This window comes from Colobus angolensis, unplaced genomic scaffold, assembly GCF_000951035.1.
Source record: "Colobus angolensis palliatus isolate OR3802 unplaced genomic scaffold, Cang.pa_1.0 Scaffold59, whole genome shotgun sequence".
Lineage (NCBI taxonomy): Eukaryota > Metazoa > Chordata > Mammalia > Primates > Cercopithecidae > Colobus > Colobus angolensis.
Window position 1 is genome coordinate 9,646,864 of NW_012119487.1, and position 12,557 is coordinate 9,659,420.

At 52.4% G+C, this 12,557-nt stretch overlaps 1 protein-coding gene across 1 annotated transcript; it reads left to right on the forward strand.

Moving 5' to 3' along the window:
- The first annotated feature begins 1,658 nt into the window (after positions 1 to 1,658).
- Positions 1,659 to 12,329, forward strand: TOR3A (torsin family 3, member A). The gene is made up of 4 exons (XM_011962399.1): positions 1,659 to 2,275; positions 4,255 to 4,433; positions 10,427 to 10,551; positions 11,305 to 12,329. The coding sequence occupies exons 1-4, from the start codon at positions 1,961 to 1,963 to the stop codon at positions 11,553 to 11,555; spliced, it is 870 nt and encodes a 289-aa protein (XP_011817789.1). The 5' UTR covers positions 1,659 to 1,960; the 3' UTR covers positions 11,556 to 12,329.
- Positions 12,330 to 12,557: the final 228 nt, after the last annotated feature.

The window sequence follows — 12,557 nt, forward strand, 5'->3', positions numbered from 1 at the left end:
CTCCTGACCTTGTGATCTGCCCGCCTCAGCCTCCCAAAGTGCTGGGATTACAGGTGTGAGCCACTGCACCCGGCAACCAGTATTGTCTAATTAGTTTGGGTGACTTGATTTGCATATTGCAGTTGATTTGCATTTTCACTCTCACAAGGTCATCTTTGGCCCCATGTTCTGAAACCTATTCAGACATTTGCAAAAGCTTCCTCACTTTTCCCCAGGAGCAACTTCTTACCCAGAGTTCTGATCCCAGTTCCTTCAGTCTTCATAAAGGAGGCCCACCTTAGATATTTAGGTCACTTAATTGGCCAAAATGCCAATAACACAGTGTTTTTAGGGACACAGTCTGGCTCAGGACAGAAGATAGGAGTACATACAGGTCAGGAAGTCTGAATCTGGATCACTGTTGACTTGGATAAGACCCTAGGTGGCAATTAGCGAGTTACTTTCTGCCGTCAACTACTTTCTGCCCTCAACGTGCCTGTTTGACAAGGGCCTGGATATCCAAATTGTTGTGGCCGGGGAATCAGAGACCCCTCCACTGCATTCCTAGTCTTGCCTCTTCTTTGCTGGCAGAATCCTTCCCAAGTGTCTGTTTCCTCAGCTGTATTTTATTTATTTATTTAGAGACCAAGTCAATCTCTGTCACCCAGGCTGGAGTGCGGTGGCGAGATCTCAGCTCACTGCAACCTCTGCCTCCCAGGTTCAAGCAATTCTCTTCCCTCAGCCTCCCAAGTAGCTGGGATTATAGGCACATGCCACCATGCTCGGCTCGTTTTTATATTTTTAGTAGAGATGGGGTTTTGCCACGTTGACCAGGCTGATCTCGAACTCCTGACCTCAGGTGATCCACCCACCTTGGCCTCCCAAAGTGTTGGGATTACAGGTGTGAGCCACCTCGCCCAGCCAGTTTCCTCAACTTTAAACGGGAATAATAATGCCTGCCTTGCGGAATTGTGAAGACTAAATGTAAAACACTCAGCCCAGTTCTGAATACAGAGAAAAAAGCAGCAAATGTTAATTTTCTTCTATGTCACTACTACTTTTGGAGCAATGTGTGATACCCTCAATATTTAATCATAGACCTTGACCTCCCAAGGCTCCAGAATACACGCTCTGGGCTGGCTTGAGGTGTTCAACCAATTGATCCTGGATTTGGAGTGCTCACCCACAGCTGGCAGCACACCCTCCCTGTCTCCACGGTGGCTGCTGGTAGCCGCATCTCCAAATCCTACAACCTCATGTCTAAGAGGAAGTTAGGCCTAGCAGAGGGCTTTGCACACTGGAGCTGCTCTCAACAAGTGTTGGCTGAATTGAATGAGAATGAATAAAATCAAGCTTCTCCATGAAACAGGGAGCCCTGAAACCAAGGGATGGGAGCAGCCTCAGGACACGGGGGACAGGGTTCCTCCCTAGACAGGTCTGTGCCAACTGTTCTGGGTATCTGCAGGATCTTCAGGAAGGGCAATTCCTCTGTCTCCGTAAGTCCCATCTTTATTTCCCAAACTCTTCAAAAAGTAGTCCTTGAGGCCGGGCACGGTGGCTCACGCCTGTAATCCCAGCACTTTGGGAGGCCGAGGCGGGCGGATCACGAGGTCAGGCGTTCCAGACCAGCCTAGCCAACACGGTGAACCCCATCTCTACTAAAAATACAAAAGTTAGCCGGGCATGGTGGTGGGCACCTGTAATCCCAGCCATTCAGGAGACTGAGGCAGGAGAATCACTTGAACCAGGGAGGCGGAGGTTGCAGTGAGCCGAGATGGCACCACTGCACTCTAGCCTGGGTGACAGAGCAAGACTTCATCTCAAAAAAGAAAAAAAAGGAAAGAAAGTAGTCCTTGCATCCCTTCTGCTACAAAGTCTGCCTTCTGGCTGCTTATTATAAGGCCAAACAGGAAGAGTAACTGATCCCAACCGAGAGAGATTCAGAATTGCTTGGTTTCTGGGCTGTTGGCTGCTCTGGTGGATGCGCCTGTGTGTGCCTTTTGCTGTGACTGCCTCTTTCTTGTCCTTAGGCTTAGAGTGGGACCTGAACGTGCGGCTGCACGGCCAGCATTTGGTCCGGCAGCTGGTCCTAAGAACAGTGAGGGGCTACTTAGAGACGCCCCAGCCAGACAAGGCCCTTGCTCTGTCATTCCACGGCTGGTCTGGCACAGGCAAGAACTTCGTGGCACGGATGCTGGTGGAGAATCTGTATCGGGATGGGCTGATGAGTGACTGTGTCAGGATGTTCATCGCCACGTTCCACTTTCCTCACCGCAAATATGTGGACCTGTACAAGGTGAGGCCGACCAGGGCTGGGGTGAGGCCTCTGTGCTGGGAGGAAGACCCTTCTGCCAGCCCTTCCTTGCAAGGAAGTGGGCTCTGGAGAAGCCTGGGGAGGTGGTGACAGGTGGCAGAACCTGTGACAGAGCCGCTCACTCGGTCCACTCCTCACAGAGGCCCTGAGCATCTGGCGGAGACTGGCGTTCCAAACACCCCCCACTGCTCTGTCCCCCGAATAGCCACACTCGAGAGGCTGGACGCTGCACTTAAGCAGGGACGCTGCATGTTGATTTTTGTTGTAGAAGTATTGAAATGTCACAAGCAGTGTAGAACAGAGAAAAAGCAAAAACTATCAGACTGTCCACATGGGCACACCCTTGTCAACTAAGGAGAGTTAGCATTTTATGTGCTGCCTTTGGTGCGGAACGTTTCCCCAGGCTCTTTGTCATTGTAACTACATTGGACAGAGAGTGGCATACCCTGCCTTTTTAAAAAATAGGCCTATTGGCCGGGCAGAGTGGCTCACGCCTGTAATCCTAACACTTTGGGAGGCTGAGGTGGACAGATCACAAGGTCAGAAGATTGAGACCATCCTGGCTAACACGGTGAAACCCTGTCTCTACTAAAAATACAAAAAATTAGCCGGGTGTGGTGGCGAGCACCTGTAGTCCCAGCTGCTGGGGAGGCTGAGGCCGGAGAATGGCGTGAACTTGGGAGGCGGAGCTTGCAGTGAGCCGAGATCGTGCCACTGCACGACAGAGTGAGACTCCGTCTCAAAAAAAAACCAGGCCTATCCTATCTTCTATGATTTTCCACGTCTTCCCGTATCAGCTTATTATCAGCAAGTGGATGCACAGAAATTTCCTTGGCTGTTCTGCCAGTTTGGGTTTCTTCTACTAATTCAGCCATGTAGTATTGAAAACATACCAGAAGAGCCTGACAGAAATGACTGCACCTGTCTTTGGCTTTCTGTTCTAATATCTGAAATGTGTTCACCTGGGAAGATTATGTCAGTGTCTGAGGACAGAGACTGCCCACGTCTCCTGGCAGTTTCCATATGGCTTTGGAGGGCAGGGGCAGGCTGAGCTGGCCTTTCCAGGAAGAACTATTTGGCTTAGACTGTGGCAAAACGGCTGCAACCCCAGCTTCCCTGCTCTGAAAACTGGCATGTGTACAACCTATACCTCACACGTTCCCCCACACAGGTGCACCCAGTAGACGGGGAGTGTGGGCTCTGGGGTGGGAGTTGGGCCTGAATAATATATTCCCTGCCCGTTTTGATGAACATTGCAAAGAACCGTCTTTTCACTTGAGGGTTTACTGTCTTGCCTGGGACGAAGAACCCTCCACAGCCCCTTGCAGGAGCAAAGTCGGACGTTGGTTGGGCCCAGTCAGTCCTTCAGCAGGCTTCCTCCCCTGAGATCTCGGCCCAGCCAGGGTGCCAGTGGGCGCTGTGCACCCGGGAGTTCAGGGCAGGGGACTGTGACTGCCTCTAGGCACATGAGCCTCTCCTTGCCCATCACCCCTGTGTTAAAGCCCAACTCCTACCCACCCCCTGGGAATAGACCCCGAGCTTAAACAGGGAAGTTGCGCCTGGACTTTTTTGTTGTAGAAGTAATGAAATTTTGCAGGCAGTGTGGACATTATTAGCTCCGGGATGGGACCTAGTCCTGGAGAGGAGAGAGCAGGGCTGGAGCAGGGGCCCCTTCTCAAGGGCAGAAGGGCTTCTCCCCACTCCTTTCTAGGCTCTCTCCTAGTCCCCAGGCTGGCTTCACCTTGTTTAGCTTTCAACCCTCAGGGTGCTTGAGAATCACCTGAGAGCTGGTCAGATGCAAATGTCGTAGGCCCTCCCCCAGAGCTTGGATTTGATAGGTTCGAGGGGGTGAAACCCAGCCCCAAGGAGTCCATTGCACATGCCCAGGGGAAACCACGCCCTCAAGGCCTCAAGGTGGAAGAAGTCGCCAGTTCCCCAGCTGCTCCCTATATTCCATGCAGGAGCAGCTGATGGGCCAGATCCGGGAGACGCAGCAGCTCTGCCACCAGACTCTGTTCATCTTCGATGAGGCCGAGAAGCTACACCCAGGGCTGCTGGAGGTCCTTGGGCCACACTTAGAACGCCGGGCCCCTGAGGGCCACAGGGCCAAGTTTGCATGGACTATCTTTCTGTTTCTCAGGTGGGTTCTGGGGAACAGTAGTCAGGAGGGGTGGGTGAGGGGAAGATACTAGCTGGCAGTGGAGGCTTCCACACGCCCCCAGGTTCAGAACCTTTTCCTCAAGAAAAAGCAGCACAAACTCTGGTACAGAAAGCAGCAGCCAGCTGTGGTGGCTCACGTCTGTAATCCCAGCACTTTGGGAGGCCAAGGTGGCCGGGTCCCTTGAGTCCAGGAGTTCAAGACCAGCCTGGGCAATATAGCGAAACCCCATCTCTACAAAAAGTACAAAAATTAGCTGGGCGTGGTGATGTGTGGTCCCAGCTACTCCGGAGGCTGAGGTGGGAGAATCGCTTGAACCCAGGAGGTGGGGGTTGCAGTGAGCTGAGATCGGGCCACTGCACTCCAATCTGGGTGACAGATTTTTTGAAACAAATTCCCAAGGCAAGCCTGGTTAGAGAATGGCATAGTCTCCCATCAAGTCCAACACGGCCATTTCTTCCTCCAGCCTTGGAAGGTCTATTTCTGCTCCGATCATGAGAAGTCATCACTGGCTTAAAATCCAGGGCATACGGGTTGAGAAGCCCATGCTTCCTCTGAGTACCTGTAGTTCAGTTGTGACACTGCCACGCAGGACCCAGTCACTGAATCACGGCACTGCGGTTCCTGTGCTTTTGTTGACATGTCTTTGCGGGAAGACAACTTAGAAATAACTTGTCCAACCTCATCTTTTTGCAGAGGCTCCAACTGGGGGAATCCGGCGTCTGTTACAAGTTGAGTTTGGGTCCTTGTTGACCCAATTCAAAGGCTTCACAATAGCTCGAGCCTCGGTAGGAGTCCAACCGAGTGCTCCCTTCCCAACTCCACTCCGGCCTCGCCTTCCCCAGGCCAGCACTTGCTTGCTGGGGGGTTTTCCCAAGCTGCAGGGTGCACTTTGTGAGGATAGGGAAGTTGGTGGGGAGATGCTGATTTTCATCCTAGCTTGGGGAGTATGGAGGGGTGAAGGGGTGAGCTGTGGAGGGCAGATCTTGTTTCAGTGTGGATTCACAAGAAGAACTGAAACGGGCCAGGTGCAGTGGCTCACGCCTGTCATCCCAGTACTTTGGGAGGCTGAGGCGGGTGGATCACCTGAGGTCAGGAGTTCGACACCAGCCTGTCTCTACTAAAAATACAAAATTAGCTGGGTATAGTGGCAGGTGCCTGTAATCCCAGCTACTAGGGAGGCTGAGGCAGGAGAATCACTTGAACCTGGGAGGCAGAGGTTGCAGTGAGCTAAGACTATGCCATTGCACTCTAACCTGGGCAACAAGAGAGAGACTCTGTCTCAAAAAAAAAAAAAAGTGAAACAGGTTTAAACCATTGCTGGCTTGGGATTTCTGTGTGGTGGCGGGCAGCCCTTCCTGGTCTGTAGGTGAAGCTGTGGAGACTTAGAATGCATTGCGAAGTGGGAGGGGAGCGGGGCACCTAGGGTCTTTTAAGAGAGAGATCTCTTGCACGATTTGAGTGCCCAGAACCAGGAGGTGAAGACAGTATATTCTTCTAATTAGTTTTTATCCCCACATTCTGTACTGTTTATTTCCCACCTTCGGAGGCAGCCGGGCTCACCTCTCCTCCTGTTATAGGGAGTCAGGTGGAGGCTGCAACATGCATATGAGCCCAAACAGAGGAGTCACCTGGGTGCTCTGTGGTTTCTCCCCTTGAGCCCTGGGTTGGGGAGTCCAGGGGACCCTCTGAACCACCGACACGGAAGCCAGTCCTTCCCACGGCACGGAGCGAAGCGTGGTGACCCAGCCTCGGGCCTCCCTTTCACTTCCACAGGATCTCTCTTGCACTGAGTGTCTTCCTCCTCCCTTTCCCCGTCAGCGGTCTCCAGGCTTCAGGTGGTGCCAGCCACACAGACTCTCCCACCCACTTCTCAGCTTGGAAAACCTCACCTGGGCCATGATTGCCTAATGCGACCCGGTGACCTTGCAGTCTCTAGGCAAACGTTAGCCTTTGTAGTATTTTGGCTGTCGACCCGACGGCAGCACCCTCCGGCCCCTCACCAGCCGCCTGGCCTTTCTCCCAGTGACCCAGCCTCGGTGGACGTCCGAGGCCACGTGATTGTGGGCGGCATGGGGCGGGGCCTGCGGAAAAGCCGCCTGCCAGACTCCTCCATGCCACAGCAGGGTGGGGAGGTCTCCCGGGAGCCTTTGAGCTCCAGGGACGAGGATGCGTAACTGACAGGGATGTAAAGGACAGATTAAAAAGATGTGGCCTTGGGTTCTAGTGGCTCTGGTGTGGGCCTGTGCCCAGCCCTTACGAGCCAGAGGTCCCCCCTCCAGCCGAGGGCTGGGCTGACAGCCTGTCCCCAGGCTGTGCAGGGCGGCAGCCTCTCAACCTCTGAGGTTCTCAGGTAGTCCGGCGATGGCTGGGAGGAGACACTGTGTTGATATTGGAGTCTCTGGACTTGATCTCTGTAATGAGCTTCAATTAATCATCCCTTGTAATAAGGATTCTAGGGCATGAGAGGAAAGCACAACCGATTCAAACTGCTAGAGTGACCAAGTCACACTGTAGGAAGAGCAGCAGTTTAGTTCTGAAATAAATCCTAAACCTGCTATTTGAAGTCAGTCGCCAGTGGTTTTGCTGGCCTCCCCCTGGTGGCAGGAGAGAGGAGGTGGGAGCTGAAGCAGGGAGTTGAGTGTGGTGCTCAGAGCCTGTCCTTCATCCGGGCCAGGGAATCAGGGCCGGTGGCTGGGCATCAGAAAAGTAACATTACTTCGCCCACTTCTGCCAAGTATAGAAGGCTGCAAGAATGGGCTCACGCGGCAGGACAGGAACATGGAACTCTGCAATCGGAGCTGCTGCCCTGTTCTCATGGGAGCTGTAAAGTGACTAGGGTGATTAAAGCCGTTTCCTTTGTGCTGTTGTCAGGAAAAGGAAAGGACGGACTTTGAAAAATTATAGAACTACACAAATAGAAATTATTCGTGGAGTCGTGGGCCTTGCGCCCCAGCCCCCAGTGTCTGTTGGCTGCCTAACAAGAGGACAGCTTAGATTGGTCCAGTCCTTACTTTATAAATGAGGACACTAAGGCTCAAAGAGATGATCGAGTCTATGTCTGTCCTTTAGGAAAGACAGAGCAGTTGGCATGGGGTTTGTTACCAGTAACCACCAGTCCCCTTCCTTTGGGGTCTTAGGGATAAGGCTGGTGAGATCAGCCCCGGCAGGGGAGAGGGCTGGTTGAGAGAGGTGCCTTCTGGCTCCTCCAGACTTCCCAGTGACCCAGGTGGCTGTGGATGGGAATTGAGGTGCTCCGGGAAGACAGTGTCTGTCTGAAGGTAGAATGCTGGTGCTGGAGTGGCGATCCTGAAGACGGGAGGGGTGGCGCATACAGAGGGGCCCCAGGTTATGGGTCAGTGGGTGAGATTAAAGCCTGTAAAGTGGTGGAAGAAAAGGGACTTTGGCTGTGAGATAAAACAGGAGAGCTTGAGAAGGGTGGAGATGGTGCAGACACATGTGCAGAGATGTCCCTTTATTTACTAAAGGCTGTGTGCCTGCTATGTGCAAAGCACTGCGGTTACAGAAATAAATAGGCCCAGCTTCCTGCCCCATGTGATGGGACCTCTCTTTACCTGCATCAGCACCTTACAGAATGGAGAAGGCCCTGGAGTCCGTGCCCCTGGGCCGGGGTGAGGGAGTATCACTGTGGGGTTTCACAGCATCCCAGATCCTGCCTTCCAGCCTCTGCCAAGGTAAACAGTGCTACCTGCCTCCTGCGGGGAAGGCAGGATGGGGCAACACCCTGGCAGCAGGCTCTTGCCTCAGCTGATGCAACGGTGGCTGCTCCTGTGTGCACAGGTATGTGCCTGGAAGGCCTTCCTGCAGCAGCGGCAGTGTCGGCAAGTGGTAGAGTGTTGTGAGCTGCTTCTCGGGGGAAGCCTGGCTGAGCAACTGACCTTGAGCAAGCACTGCAGATGGCCCTTGCTCCTGCCGGGCTCCTCCAGCTGGGAGCTCTCAGCCCCTGGTAAATTCTGGTTGTGAAAAAGACATTGGCACCTCCCCCTACGATGAGGCACCTAGTTGGACAACTTGGCAGTCCGGGCTTACCTGCATGGCAGGGAAGGATGCCTGCCCAGCCTTAGCCTCTACCCAATGCTGGAGGCAGGGAGGGAGAGAACCACACAGCTCCCCTCATTTCCCAGGAGCCCCCATGGAACAACAGGGTGTGGTCACAGGCTAAATGAGCAAAGATGTGAGTTAATATACTGGTGGGTGTCATGAGGGCTTTCAGAGCTGGGTAAGGAGGGAAAGAGATGGAGATACTGGTTCCCCACACCTTAACCTGCTACCTGCCTTCCCTGTCCTTTACCTACTCATTCTACTGGACCTGAGGAAAATGCAAGGGAGGCTGAGGTGGGAGGATCACTTGAGCCTAGGAGTTCGAGACCAGCCTGAGGAACATAGTGAGACCTTGTCACTACAAAAAAATTTTTTTTAAATAGTGCCAGGCACACCTGTCATCCCAGCACTTTGGGAGGCTGAGGCGGGCAGATCAGCTGAGGGCAGGAGTTCAAGACCAGCCTGGCCAACATGGTGAAACCCTGTCTCTACTAAAAATACAAAAATTAGCTGGGCATTTTGGCACGTGCCTGTAATCCCAGCTACTTGGGAGGCTGAGGCAGGAGAATCTCTTGAATCCAGGAGGCAGAGGCTGCTGTGAGCTGAGATCATGCCACTGCACTCCAGCCTGGGCAACAAGAGTGAAACTCTGTCTCAAGAAAAAAAAAAAAAAAAACAGATCTGGGTAGGGTGACATGTACCTGCAGTCTCAGCTACTTAGGAGGCTAAGGTGAGAGGATTAGCTGAGCCTGGGGAGGTTGAGGCTGCAGTGAACCAAAATCACACCACTGTACTCCAATCTGGGTGACACAATGAGACTCTGTCTCTAAAAAGAGAGAAAGCACAGGGAAGTGCGAGTGCATGATGTGGAGCTGGGCAAGGCCTTGGTTTCAGGAGCTGGTGGAGCTGGCGGAGGCTGTAGCCCAAGGAGGGGTGGACGGCTCAGTGAGGTGGGGGAGAAGTACGCCTGGGCCGGGGAGGGCGGAGGAGGTCCACGTCTCCGCCACCTGTCCCAGCTCCCCTGCTGGTGGCTCTACGGTTGCTCTTCTCTCCTTATCCCCTTTCTCCCTCCTATCTCTAACCCAAATCGCTTTCTGTGCTTCACACCCGTAATTCCAGTTGCCCAGTGATACCACAACCTGAGAGAGATCACAGGCAAGCAAAAAACACTCACATGTGTGTGAAACCAAGCTTTCATCTCTACCCTTCCATGTTCCACCTCTGTTAAGGGGGACAGCAAGCAGCTTGAGGCTAACACTTGTTGTTTCATGACCTCCTTTCACTTCTCACATCCATCAGTTCCAGGGTTTTTCAATTGTGCCTCCATAACTAATTCTTAAATCCTCCTTTCCATCCCTTCGCCATGGTCCATAAGCTCAAGTCCATGTCCATGGCAGACAAAGGCCTTCTCACCCTAGCCTTGGCCAACCTTTCCTGCCTGTGCTCTGGCGCACCCGGGCCTGGACACATCCCTTCCTTGTCAAGTGTCTGATGGTCACTAATTGTTCTTGATTTGCTCAGAAGCTTCGTCCTCCCTCTGAAGCCTTCTCCTTAGAACTCAGTCACTCTTCCATTAGCGCTTGCCACACTGTCCTGGAACCGAATACACGGATGCCCCTCAGACCACACAGAAGTAAAGAACCACCTCTTACCATCTTCATGCTCCCTGCACTTAGCACAGTCTCAGTAAGTGTGTGTCAAAGGGAACGAGAGAGCATGGGTGGCAAAGCTGGACAGTGTCTTTTCTGTGCAGACCTTTAGGTTGTGAGGTTGTGACAAGGTCTCCTGGAAGAGAGAGGTCCACGCCCCTCAGCCTCTATTCTTCCAGGTACCAATGCATTGGTTTCAGCGCTGAGATAACATATGGAAGCTAAATATAAAGAAATGGGCTAACAAGCTCTTGTCTCTTTCAGTAATCTCAGGGGCGATATAATCAATGAGGTGGTCCTCAAGTTGCTCAAGGCTGGATGGTCCCGGGAAGAAATTACGATGGAACACCTGGAGCCCCACCTCCAGGCGGAGATTGTGGAGACCACAGGTAAATAAGTGACTCAATATGCCTCTGCTGAGAGCCACAGCTGGTGATAATTAGTTTGTTGGAATGTGTGTTTATGAGGTAGATAGGGTACTTGGGAACACAGAGGGCAGCCCTTAATTATCTCACACTGTCAACCTTGGGTAGGCACAAGAAAAGTGCCTGAACTCCTTTTCTGGAAATACTTGGAAAAGTAGTTTGCACTGGCCCCAAGAACAGGCGCAGTGCTCTCTGAAGCCTGAGACTCTGAGTCTCACTGCAAGACTTTACCTAAAGGAGACACAGCTGTAGAGTTCTTGACATATACTGCAGGCAGCACTCCTGGAGTTGAGAGAAGAGATCCAACCTCACCCAGCCCTTCAGTTTGGGGGCACCTTAAAACTCCAGTTGGGGCCAGGTGCGGTGGCTCACACCTGTAGTCCCAGCACTTTGGGAGGCTGAGGCGAGCAGCTAACTTGAGTCCAGGAGATCTAGACCAGCCTGGCCAATATGGTGAAACCCTGTCTCTAAAAAAAGACAAAAATCAGCCAGGTGTGGTGTGCGCCCGTGGTCCCAGTTACTCACAGGCTGAGATGGGAGGATCCCTTGAACCCAGGAGGTGGAGGATGCAAGGAGCCCAGATCACACCACTGTACTCCAGCCTGGTTGAGCAAGCCCCCGTTTAAAAGAAACAAACAGCAACCCCCCACCCCCCTCTAAATTCCAGCTAAGTTCAGTCCTAGGTCAGACTCCGTGTAACTTTGGTCTTGATTTCAGACAATGGCTTTGGCCACAGCCGTCTTGTGAAGGAAAACCTGATTGACTACTTCATCCCCTTCCTGCCACTGGAGTACCGGCACGTGAGGCTGTGTGCACGGGATGCCTTCCTGAGCCAGGAGCTCCTGTATACAGAAGAGACACTGGATGAAATTGCCCAGATGATGGTGTATGTCCCCAAGGAGGAACAACTCTTTTCTTCCCAGGGCTGCAAGTCTATTTCCCAGAGGATTAACTACTTCCTGTCATGAAGGCTAGAGGAAGACTTCCTGGAGCTCCTTTTCTTCCACTAACAGGACCCTGGGACCTGTAGGAGCACCCTGTTTGGGACTGTGAGCTGTTTGGGGGGGTGTGGACTGGCACCCAGCAGTCACTCACACACAACTGGTGTGTAAAAGGCAGGCCTTACATTAGCTGAGCCAATCCTTTTTTTTTTTTCTTTTTTTTTTGAGGTCCCACTGAGATAGATAGGAACTTGGATTGCTGGATTCAAAAACAGACCCCATTCTTAAGATCACTTGGTGCCTTAAAGACACGCATTCCAAAGTGGAATGTGGTTGAAGAAAGTGGGCCAGGTGGTTGAAGCAAGGCGTGTGGGAGCTCAGCAAATCCCAAGGGCTTATTATGACACTCCAGATGGTCTCCTTAGCATCTCAGCTCTTCTGCAAGGAAGAGCTTGGGTGTTGGGCCTCAAAGGCTGTAGAGTCCTGGGGTTACAGAGCTGGGGAGAACAAAGTTCTGTGACCCAGGAGTGGAGAGTGTACTCTAGGTTTACGGGCTGGTGGGCTTTCAAATTGGTACTCCCAGAGGAAAGCCAGGCTGCTTCTGTTGTGAGCAATCAATCAGCCAAGAGCCTGAGGCTGAAGGGAAAAAGTACACAGAGGAAGGTATTTTACAAATCAGGTCAGTGTAGGCCAAGACTTACGGTCTACAGATTTTGGTGGGGGAGGGGGGAACCTTTTCAAAGACAATTGGGGGTCTTGATGTGTTATACATAAAGATTAAAATTTTTGATTTTTCTAAAATCCTTGGCCTACTTTCTTACTGTTTCTGAGACCTAGCAAAATTTCAAACCTGATAATCCTGATAAGGCCTGGCAGAGACAGGGCAGATGCTGGCACACACGGAGCTAGCAGGGTATGTGGCTGGCCTGTCCATCTAGTCAGTTTGCTTTGGGACCACATCGGTGGAACCAAGTCATGTCAACATCCTACTGAAGAGGCTTCCACAGCACGTTGCTCTTACATATGAAA

Excerpts from the sequence above, each read along its gene's own strand:
- TOR3A (XM_011962399.1), top strand. The coding sequence starts at position 1,961 with ATGCGCCTGTGTGTGCCTTTTGCTGTGACTGCCTCTTTCTTGTCCTTA. Across the intron at positions 2,276-4,254 it reads AATATGTGGACCTGTACAAG|GAGCAGCTGATGGGCCAGAT; the intron begins GTGAGGCCGACC and ends TATTCCATGCAG. Across the intron at positions 10,552-11,304 it reads GGAGATTGTGGAGACCACAG|ACAATGGCTTTGGCCACAGC; the intron begins GTAAATAAGTGA and ends TCTTGATTTCAG.